General features: G+C 34.5%; 1 protein-coding gene across 1 annotated transcript; it reads right to left on the bottom strand.

The window, feature by feature from the left end:
* Positions 1-9,028: 9,028 nt before the first annotated feature.
* On the bottom strand, positions 9,029-12,248 carry LOC135137754 (uncharacterized). Its single transcript, XM_064067485.1, has 2 exons — positions 11,873-12,248; positions 9,029-9,326 (listed from the first exon to the last, which is right to left on the bottom strand). The coding sequence occupies exons 1-2, from the start codon at positions 12,234-12,236 to the stop codon at positions 9,082-9,084; spliced, it is 609 nt and encodes a 202-aa protein (XP_063923555.1). The 5' UTR covers positions 12,237-12,248; the 3' UTR covers positions 9,029-9,081.
* Positions 12,249-16,976: the final 4,728 nt, after the last annotated feature.

Genomic DNA, 16,976 nt, shown 5'->3' with positions numbered 1-16,976 from the left:
CAAAAACAATGAAACAGATGTGTCTCATTTATGAAATTAATTAAAACGGAGCATCCAAGAATTCTTCGATATAATAAAAGCAATTTTTGAGTTGAAGATTCTTAACAGTAGATTTAAATTTATTTAAAGGATAATGCTGAGTACTGCTAGGTAGCTTATTGTAAAGATGCAAATTTAAAAAGTTTCTTTTAGAGTTGTTAATTCTACGAAATGGTAAGACTAGCAGATTTTTGTTTCTGGTGTCGTGACTGTGTATTTGCGAATCAGAAAAGTAACTAGCTTTCCGTTTTCGTATCAAGCAAGGTACCGGTTTGTAATAATTCGAATCGCTTTTTCTTGCAAGACGAATATTTTGTTAGCATTTACAGAATTACCCCATAAAGGTATACGGTATACCGTTTTGAGAAAAAATAAATGGTCACTTTAGGTATACCATATAATTTACATGACTCTGAAAAAGTATACAAAAGAATATTTATACTGCAGTAGCCACGTAACCTACGAAGTAAAAAGATGGAAGAAGATAATTTTTTGTTAACACATCCACATGCAATTTCCAGTTTAAATTATCGTCTAAGATAATCCCCAAAAGTTCAACACAGTTACCATATATGAAGCATTAGACGACCACGTTAATTCTTGAGTTTTATTTGTGTTTACCTTTAAAGAATTAAAATGATACCATTTTTCAGCTGAGGTAATGATTCCAGAACAGGGCCTTGGGACATACCATGTGTAATTTTAGGGGTTATCGAATTCGTGTGATTTATACTGACGTACCTAATGTTTTCTTCCACTTAAATACGTCTTGAATAGTTTTAATGGTATTCCTCTTACCGCATAGTGTTCAAATTTATTTAACAACAGTGAATGAGAAACATAGTCAAACGCTTTATTGAAATCCAAAAGCGTAATGGTTGTAAATTCCCTATTTTCAAATCCGTTCAATAACTCTTAATTCTTACTACCTCCTAGACAGCATCTATCGTGGATAGATTACTTCGTAAACCCCAATTGTGATTTATGAAATAAAGAAAATTTCTCAAAAAAAGTAGACGATTTTTTAATAAGATTTCGATAACTTTACAATAGATATTAGACGATAGTTATCTTTAATATTTTTCATTTTTTTAAAAACAGGCACCACTCTACTTAATTTGTAGACATCTGGAAAGACGGGAAAACTGAAAATCATATTTGTCAACTGAGTATAATGGGTCAATTATAATATCAACAGTCTTTTTAAGTATATTGACATTCACCGAGTATGCATCAAACGAATTAGTATTTTTCAGGAAACGTATCATTCTAAAAACCTTGTCCGGGGTAATGGGATATAAATAAAAGTTGTTTTTACATGTAGGAACTTTCACAAAAAATGTTTCCATATTGGTCGCACTGAACTGTAACTGGTTGACAATTTAGGTATGCAGCAGTATCAGTGAAAAAGTTTACAAATTTATCATGGCCTATTAAAATGTTCTTGTATTAATTTTTAGCAACCGTAGGACGTTCCTCATTTACAGTTTTCCACGCGTCCTAGATTTATTAGTCGATTCTGTTAAAAATCAGCTGTCATATACCTGTACTTTAGTTTGAGTATTGGTATACCCGTACACGTCGCGATACTATTGAAATTTGCTTCGTCAAGCACAGAAATTGTGCAACTGTATAATATCTTTAATGCAGTGGCGGCTCGTGAAGTTTTCTTCAGAGGAGGCTCAAATTTGAAAAGCACTACTTTTTATATCTTTTATTATCTGAATAATTTTTTTCGTCATGCCCACGAAAAGAACACTCTTGCGTTGACAGATAAATTATATTGCATCGATTAGTCTTTTCAAAATTGCCCAATTTTCACCAACTTTCTCGTAATAGTTCTCCCTTTTATGAGCCGAATCTAAATTATTGGCAATGTTTTGCTTACCAAGCATTTCTAATTTAATCGAAGAAAATATGTGTTCCTGTGATTTTTCATGCCTTTCTATAGCTCGTGACAAATTTTGTAAATTATTATAGCTTGTTTTACCCCAAGCGGAAGATTTATCAGTTTATCACTTATAAATAATACACAATTCCAACAGTATAATTTGTTTCTTAAAACCGAAGCCGTTAGCTATTTAGTTTTATTATAATTATTTTCATGAAATGCTCTGTTTTGTTTCTAATTGTAACTGTCAATACCATTAATGGGAGTGATGGTGTTGGTCTTCCCTTTTATACCCTTACCTACGTAAAGCCTAAACACCACCACCACTGAACAGGGAGCTCGCGAAACCACCTCAATGTTTTTCCTACTTACACCCGATTGCTCCAACTAATAAGAAAGAGATAAAGTTATCTGTACGACTTGATCTGAAAAGAGATGAACTAGCCGGAGGCTAGCGGCTTGGAGCGGCAGTCCGATCGACGTTTTAGCCAATGCAATACACACTGACGGTGCGTCAAGGTTACGGTCTCATTATTCAGATGCATCGTCGTTCGGAGGCTAGCGGCTAGCAAGCCTCTGCCGCTGAAACCAAACGCGGAGTGGTGTGAATGTGAATTATGATTGTGAGGGCGCAAATATAAATTTTTCCGACATTTTAACCTGATATATGATGAAAGTAAATGAAATCCAAGAAAATATTCTGAAAAATAACAAATGTCTACAAAAATATAAATTCTTTTATCGAAAAAAATTAGAGGAAGCTCAGCTCTAAAAAGTAGAGGAGGCTTAGCCTCCCCTGCCTCTTCTGAGGAGCCGCCACTGCTTTAATGCCTCTAAGATGGAAAGCATATTCTTTTTCAATTGCAATGTTTTGTCTATCAGGGTGTTACATACTTGAACCATGAAAAACGCCGCATTATGAACATATACTGCCTCATAAAAGGTCGTACGTTTAGTCCAGTCAATTATAGCAAGACTCGCAGTTTTTTTGTAGTCTGTTGTGCGATTTTCCTTTTTAAGATTTTTTTATTTTTGGGAATGTTGACTTTAATACTGATAATTTGTCCACTCTATCCGCGAGACCAAGATCAACCACACATGTATAAAGAGTTTACTATATTAGTTAAAATGTAGTACACCCAGTAGATCCCGTAAAGTGAGAAATAGTGACCCTAATTCCAAACGATTTAATAAAACACCTTAAAGCTAGTCAAGAATTCAGATTTTTTCTCAAAATTAATATTAAAATCATTCACTATTGTAACTCTTTTTTTTGGTCCGATATAACATTTAAAAGCTGTTCAAATTTTTCTAGGAATATCTAACCACAGTGGCGTAACTACCGGTGTTCCATGTGTTCGCCGGAACACGGGCCCGCTGCTTCAAGGGGCCCGATCCGGTCACACGAACATTTTTTTTTTATTAGATTTTTTTATATTATTGCCCAAATTACATACCCAAATAAAAAATTCGAAAATGTGCGGTAATCCCAGATCGATCGGTCATTGCTATTTACGAATTTTTTGCTGCAAAGGGCTGGATTTTTGGCGGCATCTCAATATCATAGACTCAATAAACTCGGGTCTTAGCGACCGGCACGGCGGTCGAAAATGCAGCAGCATCTGTTTCTAATAAACCTGTCGCAGTGTCGCAATCCCATTGTGGCAAATCTAACACCCCTTGTAGTAAATTACCAATCTTTATCCGACAAAAGTATGACTAATTTATGATGCAAGACAACAAAATACTTAAATTTTGTCCTCAGATCTACAGTGAAACTTCATGCTGTAATAAGACGTGAAAAAAAAATTCAGTTTCAGTTGTGTTTTATGAAAACTTTCGTATTTTCAAAGCTATTTTAATTTTGTACTTGTGGTGATTTTTTGGAATAATAAAATTTAATCAATGTTACAACTAATTTTTTAAGAAGAAAAAACTGGACCGCGAAAAAATGACTAAAATTTTTTTAAGAAACACAATGGGCCAATGCAAATTATCTTCACTGAATCTCTCAATTGGAAATCAAATTGCCAGAAGCTTAGATGTGTCAAATTTTGTATCAACTTGTGCCCATTGGAAAGCAAGAAGAAAACAATTTTGAGATTAAGAAAAAAAATGGGTATTTTTATCTATATTTCTATACTTACTAACTTATATTAAAAAGCTGAAGAGTTTGTTTTGTTGAAGGCGCTAATCTCAGAAACTACTGGTTCCAATTCAAAAAATCTTTTTGTGTTGAATAGTCCATTTATGCAGAAAGGCTATAGACCATATAACATCACTCTAGGATCAATAGGAGCGGAGCAATAATGAAAAATATCGTAAATTATATTATTTATTATTCCTTTGACAGCTTCCGTTGCTTACGCTGCGGTTAAAGTTACATAAAAATCATATATGATGGAGTTGCTCCCTTCTAAAAGTTCTAAAAAAAAGTCCGCGACAGCATATGTCTATCTTTCAAGGTCGACTCAGTATAACCTTATTTATGGTAATGAAATTTGTTCTAAAATAATCTAATATAAAATTCTGGTGTCACAGTGTTTGTAACCAAACTGTTCGGAAACGGCTTGATCGATTTTTATGAAATTTTTTGTGCATATTCGGTAGGTCTAGTAAACTATTTTTTATACCCCCTTAGGATGGCCCACCAATTTTTTTTTTTTATTTTTTAGGCAACATTTTTTTATTTTTATTTTTTTAAGATTTGGCATCAAAAAATACATATAACCCTAAATGTTCACCCTTCTACCACCAACCCCCATTTTTTAATAACGATATGAGTATCTTTGCTTTCATCCACAGATGCGCAATAGGGTTGCAAGATGGCTGTTGAATATAATCATTGTGGTACGATACATTTTTATGTATAATTTATAATTTAATTTAATTATATTTATATGTATTTATTTTAATTTAATTTTTTATTTAACTACCAAAATATTCATTAGAAATGCCAAAACAGCGTTTGCCGGGTCGGTTAGTTTCTAATATGTACCTACATATAATTGTATACAGGGTGTTTCTTTTATTTGATACAACCCCGGTAACTGTTTTATTCTTAAAGATAAACCTGTAGTTCTTTGAACAAATGTATTATTTTAAAAGATCTATGTGATGGCAACCTCACATTTATATTATCATTTCCGGTAGAACCGGAAATGACATTAACTTTATTTTTTTTTATGGAACACTAGGTATATTTTTTCATAAATGGAAAGACGGATGTTTTCTAAAAATCAAAGGCAAGCAATATTTCTAAAATCAATACTTAAAAAATTATTAAATAAAATACATACACGAAAAATTCATATTAATTGATGACAATCTAGTAGCTTGGAAAATTGACACTCATGTCATTTATTCACATAGGTGATCTTTTAAAATGATACAAATTTGGTCAAAGAACTATATGTTTATTTTTTTAAATAAAAAAATTACGGGGGTTGTATCAAATAAAAGAAACACGTGGTATATTTTAATTATATGTATTCAGGTAATTATTGTATTTTGTTTTTATAATTCATTGTTTCAGATAGAATGATTTTAATAAAACGTAAGCCCTAATTGCAATCTACTCATACTTTACTCATTATACTCGTATTTTTAAATATTTTTATTTCGCTGTTCATTAGGGGCCCCACAGTGTTGTAGAACACAGGCCCGCACTTTGATTGTTACGCCACTGTCTAACCATTACCCAGACATGATCTATGTACTGCAATAAGTAAAATCTTCTGAGATATTAATAAATAATGATCGTGATAATGATTAATTAGACTATACAACTTTAGTAACATTATAAACCAATCGCAATAATTAAATTCCTTTAGTTACGATATATTGTAGCATGAATCCTCGTCACGTGCGGTGTTTCTCGAAAATACCTATCTAGCGATTTTCAGAATGTCTATATTTTCACCAATTTTTAGTAAGCCTTAATGCTGCCTAGGGTAGGTATTCGTTGTTGACAAATTAAAATTTTGATAACTTTTCAACAAGTTCTGTGTATAAAGAAAATGAATCGATCCGACGAGAATTCTAAGTAAGAAATTGAACAAGCAATTTCATCAAATAAGCCAGCTAATACTGTGAAAACAGAAAAATAGGTAGTTCGTCAGTTCGAACAGTTCTTTGTCGAACGAAGTTACGTTTTAACAAAAATAAAAAAAATGATGGTATATATATTTCCAAAATTCTCGAAGACTGGACATTTAACATGCGTAAATTAGATGATAATAATATTAACAATAATAACATTAATCGTTTATTATCTAACAGTGATTACAACTCATTACAGGATAATATTACAGCAAAAAAAAATGATGATAGATGATATAAAGAAGCTGTGGTCAAAATAATTTGAAACTTAACGGCAAAACACATCCAACTGAAATATGTATTGTGAGGAATTTGGACGAAATATAGACCCTTTCAAAAGTATCATATCTGACCAGACACGAAAACCCAGAAATGCAACACGCAAAATTCTTCAAAACATCCCAGAAAAACGGAAAAAATTGCAAGCCCAAATAAATTGGGAAAATGGACCAAATCAGCTGCGTCTGCCATTGGCATTGACACCAAAAAAGTAAAGATTTCCAACTACTCAAATCGATCCACAGCTGTGGGTGAACTTTCACAAGTTGGTATAAGTTGTCAAGAAATAATTAAAACTACTGGACACGGAAGCACAAATTCTCTGGAACCTTTCCGATTATTCTGGATGTTCTCTTTGTATTTCTTATGATAATGATCATGCGAACTGATACATTTTCCGATATACGAATTCTAATCTCGGGGTACCTGCGTAGAAATAGTTGAGGCCAAAGTTACCTACGCAGATATCGTTGTTAAATTTTGCATTTCTGAGCAAACTTAAAACCAATGTGACCGCTAGGTCCCAACCTACTTTTACTTGAAAGATTTGTTTTTAAACTTCGTTCTAATGTCTTACTCGAAATGTCATATTCAATAGAGGTACGTCGCACAGCCATTCGACCTTCATTTACGCCCTTCATTGCTTGCATCAGAGCTTCTTAGGACCATAATCCACGTTTATGTAAAGTCTTTCGTTTATACAGCGTGTTATTGAAAGGTAAAAAAAGTTCAGGTAAAAGTGTTTTCCTTTTAGAGATAAAAATTATTAAAATTTATGTCCAAATTCGTTATACACCTTTGATAAAAAGATCATCTCTCGTTTCTATAGCAACATTTAGTGTTGACAAAAGTTTTATTGTTACAGTTGTTAGGATTTACTAAAATCAATTAATTTTACCTATTTATCCTTCAGTAGCGTCTAAAAAGGTTGGATAAGGGTTTTTCCCCCTTATAATTTTGATAACACAAAATAAGTTTTTCAGACTTCTTAGACTTCGCGAAGAACTGTCAATTTTGTTTCAATAACACCCTGTATATGTTCGGCATTTGAAAAATAAATAAATATAGAATAGATAGACATGGCCAACTACCGTCCAAAAATATTTGCCAACTCTCCTTTTTGTAAAGGAGAGATAACCATAACCTCGACGGGGGAAGTGCACTTCTTTTTTTTTTCGCCAGGATGTAAGGAATAAGCGATTTGTGTCCTTCATATTTTGTATTTAATTTAAGGGCACTTTTCCAACTTTAGGGTACCTTACTTTGCATTTAAACGCATTCCGCCATAAAAAACACACATAGTCACAACATAGGGCTCCAATTTGTGGCGATCACAGTTCAAAGCCAATTTTTTAAATTGTCGCGGTTTTTAAAAATGTTTACATATATTATCACCCAAATTTGTTTGGGTTATCACAACCGACTTAAGATTCGCTCTTGAAGCCTTGAATACAAGACATCTTCAACGTCAAAAACTACTCCTGTGATACAAAACTAAAATCACAACAATTCAACACCACCTACTCCACTAATCCATAAAAAGCAACCGGGAAACTCTTAACTTTTTTTATTTTTTTTTTTATCATCCTCTTCGACCCCACTTTCATTTTTAATATCATCCGTAAATTTCCTACACCAATAACTTCTTTCCAACCATGGAACATTACCGCATCCTCCTTGGGTCTACATTTATTAACATACCCCAAGGGGTCAAATCAACTGCAGTTGTACAACAAGCATTTCTTATTGTCCTGTTTAACCACCTCTTCGATACAACGATACATCTAAACTGACGCCTCCAAAACATCTGAAGACAATGGGCCGTATGATTAAAAGTGAGCATTTGCTCGTACTCGTTGTTTTTGGAGCATATCCTTCGCTATATATGAATAAAACAGTGAGCAAACGGTTTTGCTCATACTTTGGTGTTGGAGCTTGAGCAAGTGCTCTAAATTTGAAGTAGCTGCTTACACTTGAGCAAATGATATGAATAAAAGAGAGCGTTTACTTACATTATGGAGCACTTGCTCACAAATTGATGCGTCTGCTATAAAGGAGACGCAACTTCTGTTGGATGGAACAGTATTTCGGAAAATGGCAGATATGGTTGTTCTACGAAAAACTAAACATTATAAGGAGCGTAGGGAAACCAACATAGGTGACTGTAAAACCTTGTATAGGTAAGCGTAGAACATTTGTCATTATAAGTATATTACGATTAATAGCACGTATTGCAGATTTTCTGCAGAAAATGTTACTTGGTTAGCAGATTACTTTTTAAATTATTGTACTGAAACCAGGGGAGGTGCTTAGTCGCCAAAAATGAAAATGAAAATTTTTTTGAGGTGTTTGGCCAATTCCGGTTTTCAGTCAGGAATAGCAGAAGAATTAGGCGTTCATCAATCGACAGTATCAAAAGTAGTTACATTTGTCACAACAAGGGTCACAGCAAAAGTTTCATCATAGATCAAATTTCCTCACACTGAACAAAATATTTTGCAGGCTTTAGAAGACTGGCAAAATGTCAATCACTTTCCGGGGGTTATTGGGGTCATTGATTGTACCCATATTAGAATTGAAAAACCAGGGCGTCATGGGGATGAATATATCACTAGAAAAGGATGGCCCAGTATCAATGTACAAGCGACTTGCAACGCCCAAGACGTCACCTTTATTAGAAGACGTTTCTTAATTAAAACAAACAAAAAGAGTTGAATATGCATTGTTAAATATCGTTTATTTGGTATAATACACATATTATCACTGTCAGTTTATTCCAGTCGTTCCATTTTCTTCAAAATATACTCTCTTTGCATCCTTGCGGTTTTTAGTTGCTCCAACAACACAAGTCTTTGTAGTTCCGTTGTGGTTAAACTGTGTGTTTCCTCAGTCTCGTAGTTGTAAAGTTTTGACTTCTTGGGCTCGGGAGAACGTCTACTCTTTTCACAATTCTTTTCCTCTCTGTGTTTGGGCTCACATTCTTGTGCCCTTTTCGCCATACCTGCTACAGCAGGTTCTACAAAAAGTGTTATTTTATAGAATTATAGAGTTTATTATGTAAAAGGGTATATTATCTAATACTATTAAACGAGCAAAGTTTGTATATACCGGGCATTTTTTTTAAAACTGAACATATGCCTATGTTCAGTTTTAAAACGACGCAGTCAATTGCAACTGTAATGCAACCAACATTACAACAACTCCATCGTTTAAAAAAGTAGAATTAAATAGAATGCTTTGAAATGTTTTCTAAAATGTCAAAACTGCTTACACAAAATGTATTCAACACAAGAAAAAATTCAAATACTGCAATGGTACCAAGCTGGTAGTAGCATGCGCAATGTAAGGGACTTATTTTCCATACAGTACCCTACAAGGCCAATTCCGTCTCTGGCAACAATTTGGAACATAATTAAAAATTTTAATGCAAGAGGATGTGTCGTCAATAGCCATCATCAAAGAAATAGGAGATGACACATTTTAACCGAAGAGATGAAATTAAACGTATTATGCTACGCTGAAGAGGAACCAATATCAACCATAACGCAAATGAGTAACTACTTCGGTATTTCCAGATTCTCAATTCGAAAAGTGTTGAAGGAATGTCGATTTAAACCATATAAATTTAGGAATCATCAATACCTCACTGAAGAGGATAAAATTAGGAGGACGGATTTTTGTGAATTGATGTTACTCACTGAACACTAATGAACAACTTTTAGAAAACATTATGTTTACAGACGAGGCATCATTTAGTAGGAATGGCGAAGTTAATTCACAAAATTATCGGTCAGTTTTCTACAATTTTATTATTCAATGCTATTTATGCCAAAATGTTCTTATTACAGATACTGGGCCCGCACAAATCCTCATGTGCAAAATTTAATTCGCCATCAAGTACAAGAAAGACTAAATGTGTGGGCTGGCTTAATAAACAATAGGCTCATTGGACCATTTTTTATTGATGGCAATTTAAATGCAAATAAATTTCTTAGACTTTTAAGGGACCATATTATTCCTGAAATTGAACCACTAAATATTGAGAATATTTGGTTCCAGATGGATGGTGCACCAGCACATTCGTGTAGAATAGTTACGAATTATTTAAATGACGTATTTGGTGAACGGTGGATAGGCAGATTTGGTCCTGTAGCTTGGCCTGCACGATCACCAGATCTTTCGCCAAATGATTTTTTTCTCTGGGGACACCTACATAATACAATTTATGATCACGTAGAAATTCAAACAATTCAGGAGTTACAGGAACGAATAGTCAGAGCTTGCCAAGAGTTGAATCCAAATTTCGTACGAAATGCAGTGCAAGGATTCCATCACAGACTTGGTTATTGCTTGGAACAGGGAGGCGGTCATTTCGAATATTTGTTATAAAATTTAGTTTTTGTTTTATAAAATTTTTGTCGTATTTATGGTTTTGTTTATTGTTGAACATGTGCATAACACGCTGTAGTTTCGGTGAAAAAGCTCTGCTTTACTCAAATGATTTCTCGTGGTTATGCAACCAACAATGTTCCTGCATTGACAGCGTCGTTTTAAAACTGAACATAGGCCTATGTTCAGTTTAAAAAAAAATGCCCGGTATATATTTATATATATATATATATATGTAATGGGTTTCTCGAAAACGGCTCTAACGATTTCGATGAAATTTACAGGTTAGGGGTTTTTTGGGTCAAGAAATCGATTGATCATAGTTTTAACTTCTGAAAATTACAGCTTCATGCATTTTCAGCAATTTTCAGGCAATGAATTATATTTGTTGCTAGGCAACATCAGATGACACTACACGAACACGAGATTGTTTTATATGAGAAGTTTGGGTGACAGTCTGACAGTACGTTTGACGTACCTTTTTATCTTCAATTGTACGTACCGAAACATACTCCACTGTATAGAGGACGTTGAAATTCACCTCCTGAGGTGAGAAAATTTACCAAAAACTAAACAGTGAGCGGATAAAAGGCACACGAAAGTGTGTTGAATTGAGATTATTTTGTCAAGCATTCATTTCAGAGGTTCCACGGTCAGTGTCAACATGTGATCGTTTTCGGGGATGGGACCGTGTTATTTGAGTTTTTGGGCTCAACGTTTCGCACACTTTCGTAAATGGCATCTTCGGGAGCAGGGTTGAGATTGAGAAATTAGGAATAACACAAAAGAGCACGGTAACTCAGTATATTAACCACACCAGAGGCGAAACTCTTCTGGCAGTAAGAATGTGGTTGTGACCTTTTTCTAGAGTCGAGAGAGAACTAGGAAAAAAAAACGACAGAGAAAATTTGGGTAACAAATGAGATGTCAAACAATAATTCCAGTTTTCTGTTCTTTAATCTCTACATGTCACTTATCAGTGTTTAAAACAAAGACTGCTTCTGCTTATGGAATTTCTTTTTTAATGTGTATTTTTAAGTAGCGCGTGTACTTCAAAATGCATACTATACGCATATTTATCTGTCCTAATCTGATCTAATACTACCAAACGAGCCGAGTGAAACTCGGTCAACCAGATATTGTGTATTAAACACAGATGCGATAGGTACCTACCCGGAATTTTGTTGATTGTTGGATTATCATCTCCTTCAAGTATCTTATACAAGATCTTCTCCCACTCATGCAAAGTAATGCGTTTGTTTCCGGTCTTCTGTTTGTCGGTCTTTTTCTTGAGCCGCGATTTCATATTGTTAATTTTTTTCTTCAACTGTTGTTGGCTGATGCGAAGCCCTAAGTGGACTTCATACAATTCCACCACCTCCAGTAAGGATTTTTCTTTTTTTGCTTTTTCATTTGGTAACTGAGATTTTGATAGTAATTCAGGTCGTTTTTCGATTTCTCGGACTATAAATAATTGGGAATTTGCAGTTTTCCCAGCACCGGACCCCGGCGATTCACAGCCACTTGACGAACTCATCTATACAATGCACTGATTATAACCGAACTAAATGAAAATCATGGATAGCGAATTGTGGTTTTTTAAATAATCTCTTCATGGTCGTCGTTCTTATAGGAAATAAGCTATCGATGAGTGTTTTTATGAAGATAACGAATATGAGCGTTTGCTCCAGAGTAAGAAGCAAATGCTCTTAAGTAAAAGGTTTAGTTTATTCATACTGATTGAAGTATGTGCTCATACTCGTACTTTTTACTCTAAGCATGTGCTCATACTTCGTACTCATGCTCACGAGCAACTGCTTCTTTTTATTCATACGGCCCAATAGATACGCATTACTCCCCTACAACCATCACAGTGATAACACAGTTTCGCCTTCAATGCCGAAATAAGTATATGCCCTCCTCTTTTGCACTGATTTTCTCAGTTCTCGTCGAGCTATACAACACACATCACCTCAAAAAATCACGTGCTATGTGAACTCCAAATAATTCTCTACGAACGTCAAGAATTAAGGAAAACAGTTACCTCTACGATATGAGTACTTTCGCACTGTGTCATTCGCAGTATTGAAAAGATATAGCTACACTTGGATATCATCATACTATCAAATTCCATACTGCTGCTGCTATAACAACAAAAGATCTTCTCCAATCTAACCCACCGAGTAGCAGTACTAGGCGCACTGTTGTAACGCACAATAATTATCTTCTTGAGAGGTCAACTCCTTCACGTGTTCAAAATGTAACTGTCCACTTACCATTAATCATATTCTGTTAAATCGGCCGAAATTTACGAATCCTAGAGCATAAGTCAATGTTAAGGGAGCAGACACACAGACAGAGAGATATTTTTAGTGAAACAACCTATTTTTTTGAATATTCTAACAAGTTATCATATTTAATCAAAAAGTTTAACCGAATACAAGCTTAAGATGCAGAAACAGAGTGAAAATATAGATCCATGTTAACCTGCCAAACACTCTTCTAGTTCTGGTTCACATCCTGCGTTCTGAGGCCAATCACAAACCTCCAGCGCTGGATTAAAGAATAGTCCATTAGGACACACCTTCAAGACGGGAATTCCATGTGCACACATGTAAAATACACTACAGTTACTTCGATCAGTGATGAAAGTAGGAAATTGGCCTTCTACTGCGGGACAGTCAGACACGGGTTCTACAATATTGAAATGCAATCTGGCTTATTCAAATATACTTTTAGTTTTATTACCTGATATAGTTACCCAAATGGTACTACACAGACAAAGCACAACACTCGTCAGAATAATTGTTTTCATTTTGACATTAACAAATCACTTTTGTGACTAATCTTTTTAATACTGGTGCACGGAACAATATATAGGGAAAGCAATACCTAGTTAAAAAAATCGTAATCCCTTTTCTTAAGATTATGAATATCATGATTGATGATGACAGCACAGAAGGGAAGCACGTTTCGCTTTGTGGGTAAATCATATTATTAAATAAGCTTTACTTGATCCCTTCATATGTATTTAATTAAATTGGCAAAACTAAACAACAAACGTCATATTGTTACAAGCGGTTTAAAGTTACCAGCAATATTACCACAGAAACCGATTCTTCGAAAATTATAAACAGCTTATTAAGTGGAATTTTTTAGGAGCTTATTTCATCAAAAACATAATCCACAAGAGATTAAAGTAAAATTTAATTAAAGATATAAGTTAATTGACTAAATCATAACTGGGAAATAAGAAAACAAAAAATATAAACTAACAGAAAACTGGTGTATAAGTAGTAGTTACTATTATTACCTTGAATTACCGTTACATAGTAAGTATATCATGTACATACCACGTGTCACTTTTATGGTCGAGAAATGAAATTTGGGAAATCAAGGGCCGCAAAGCCCGAGATTTTCTAAACGTTTCGAGACCACGAAAGACACTAAATATTCCACGGTGCATACAGTATTTTTTGCCATACCTGAAGCAGCTAATTTAAAAAAAAAATAACAAATCCTTCAAGAATAATTGCGCGATTGGATCTTCGAATAAAGCAAGTAAGCTTTTTTTTTGTTACTATGGACACAAATTGAATATCAAAACTTTGAAATTTTCTAAACCCATATTGTGCGCCGTATTTTTTGAAGTACCATCGTCTACAACGGATGTGGAAATAGAATCTTGCTTGTGCTTCGGTTATTCCGGAGAAATAAAAAAAACGGTATGAAACAGCTTACAAGACAGTCCAGGAATTATGTAATTCGAAACAAGGGGACATTTCAAGTACCGAAACGGTCCCCCTGGCGTATTTTCTGGATTAAACAAAGAAATATCAGTCGTCAGCAAGTCTATGGTGCGAATATTCCATGTTACAATCAACTATTTGTTTAAATGAAGATATCGACATTTCTAAATATCCAAAATTAAAAGCATTCCTAAAACGTAAAAATACGGGACATCATCCAAAGAAAACTGAAGCATCTGACCATACTTAACCTGATGAAAAAGGTACGTAATTAGTAACAATACACTTTTTCTGGTATAATTATTTATAAGTACACGAGTAAGTACTGTTCAAAAAGCCTAACTTCAGCAGCACATGCATTTATAATGCTGGTTTTTAAATCTTCACAATTACGAATAGGACTTTGGTAAACTTGTTCTTTTACAAACCCCCAAAGGAAGAAATCTAAAGGTGTTAGTCGGGACTACAAGCATTCACACCACCTCTGCCAATCCACCTATTTGCAAACGTCTCATTAAGATAGTCCTTAACGACTCTGTGATAATGAGGTGGTGCCCCGTCCTGCACAGCTCTTGTCGGAGGTTGAGAAGAACATTTTCTAATAACACCGGAAAATCATTTTCCAAAAATTGTCTATACCTGTGTCCTGTTAACTTGCCTTCGAAGAAGTATGGGCCAATTACGTAATCTGCAATAATACCAGCCCACACATTTATGGAATAAACATTTTGAAAATGAGCTGTTCTGATCCAGTGTGGGTTATTTTTGGAGTAATAGTGACAGTTGTGCCGATTAGCAACCCAGTTATTGCCAAATCTTGATTCATGGCTGAACAAAACTTTGAATAAAAAATTGTTGTCCAACTCGAGTTGATGTTGCATAAAATTGCAAAATTGTATTCTTCTGGGAAAGTCTTCTTCCTTTAGATCTTGTACTAATGTTGTGACATTAGTACAAGATCTACTATGTGTGGTAGGGGTGGAACTTATTCGCTCTCAAAATTTTTGAAACGGAAGATTGAGAGATTCCTACCTGTCGTGCTATAAATCTTATCAACCTTTTCATCGTTCGCGTATTTAACCCTCATCTTCTCGCGAAGACTAAAAACTTATCGAAGCTCAAAATTGACAAATAGAGTTAAAAAGTCAAAATTAACTACTAGGTAATTATGTTTGTACTGTGGGTATCGTTGGTGATTTTTAGAAAAAGCGACGGTTACGGTTTTCAGATTTTATTTAGTTCCTTACTGTTTGAGAGTGCCAGGGAGAAGAAGATCGAAAGGTGTTTGAATGGTCGACAGGTAGGCTCGGTTTCAAAGAGGTGGAAGTAGGTAAAAAAAGAGTTTAGAAAATTCTAGAAACTGGAAGAGAAAGTATGTAGGAGCGTAGGTCAGGTAGACGAAAGATAGCACGTATTTACATTTGTACAAAGATTATGAATGGGCTCAGATAGAACACCTAATTTTGTGGAAACGGTTGTTCCTACAGTACATTTTGGAAAAATAAAATATAAAAAGAGTTACATATGAGATATGCACTTTGTGTTGCATTGAAATTTGGTCAGGGTCCCGCTATTTACTCACCCTGTACAGGACACTCATTTCGTAGAACCTGAGCTACTCTTCTGGCTGACACTGGAGTGAACGTTCTTGAGCTAAAAAGATACCGAGGGTAGCACTCCTCATCAACTGCCAAATCAAATGTAACAGAATCTTTGGCGAATAAGATAGACATAGCCAGTAAAATTTTATACCACAAAACTCAAGACGTCAGTTTAGCTCATACAGCAGAAAATTTTCGTAACAACATCATGGAAAAAGAACCACTAATTGGAAATAACGGGACCAAGGATCTGAATGACAAAAACCTTTCTTCAGTTTTATGTTAGTTATATGAGGCACGTGGAACGAAAACACGAACAACAGTTAACATATTTATTATACAAACACAAGTAAATATACATTACAGTGAACTTAGACACCCGCGCGCGGACAACCTACCAGCCATTAGTGTGACGTTCGTCTTCGTCATGGCTACGTCATCGCTGGCGCAGTCGCGCAGACTACCGCCGAACACGCACTCCATCTATGTTTCCTAACATTTTAAATGTTAATAACATGTCAAATTGTACGTTTTATATTTCCATAAGTAAAATGCTGTAAAATTTCAAAATTTTAATTTCTAGGTCGTGTAAGTAATACTACAGCCCCGACGTAACCATAGAAACGGCACATTATTTGTAAACCCTACTACTTTTTAAATTTCGTTTTAAAAAGGCAATTTGCATGATAGGTATGGAGAAAATTATTATTATTATCTTCATTTCTTCGCTGTTCTCCGATGAAATTGTTTGCCATTACTTTCTCCTAATTTTAAACAAATAATTAAAATAAGGAATTACCCTAGATGCAAATGGATCAGAACGAGAAACAGTGTGTACTTTATTCACTTTAAAAAATTTATAAGAGTAATAATGTATTAAAAATTTAAATAGATAGGCACTGAAGCATGTAATTCTTATGGGAAAAT

This window comes from Zophobas morio, unplaced genomic scaffold (genome assembly GCF_036711695.1).
Source record: "Zophobas morio isolate AGI-343-1 ecotype UQ-CSIRO unplaced genomic scaffold, CSIRO_AGI_Zmor_V1 ptg000029l, whole genome shotgun sequence".
In the NCBI taxonomy this organism is placed as follows: Eukaryota; Metazoa; Arthropoda; class Insecta; order Coleoptera; family Tenebrionidae; genus Zophobas; species Zophobas morio.
The sequence above is the reverse complement of the archived record's forward strand: the minus strand, read 5'-3'. Positions and strand labels throughout refer to the sequence as shown.

What these genes read in the sequence shown, in the direction of transcription:
- LOC135137754 (XM_064067485.1), bottom strand. Translation starts at nt 12,236, where the DNA reads ATGAGTTCGTCAAGTGGCTGTGAATCGCCGGGGTCCGGTGCTGGGAAA. An exon ending in AACAATCAACAAAATTCCGG is followed by an intron (nt 9,327 to 11,872) that starts GTAGGTACCTAT and finishes CACTTTTTGTAG; the next exon opens with AACCTGCTGTAGCAGGTATG.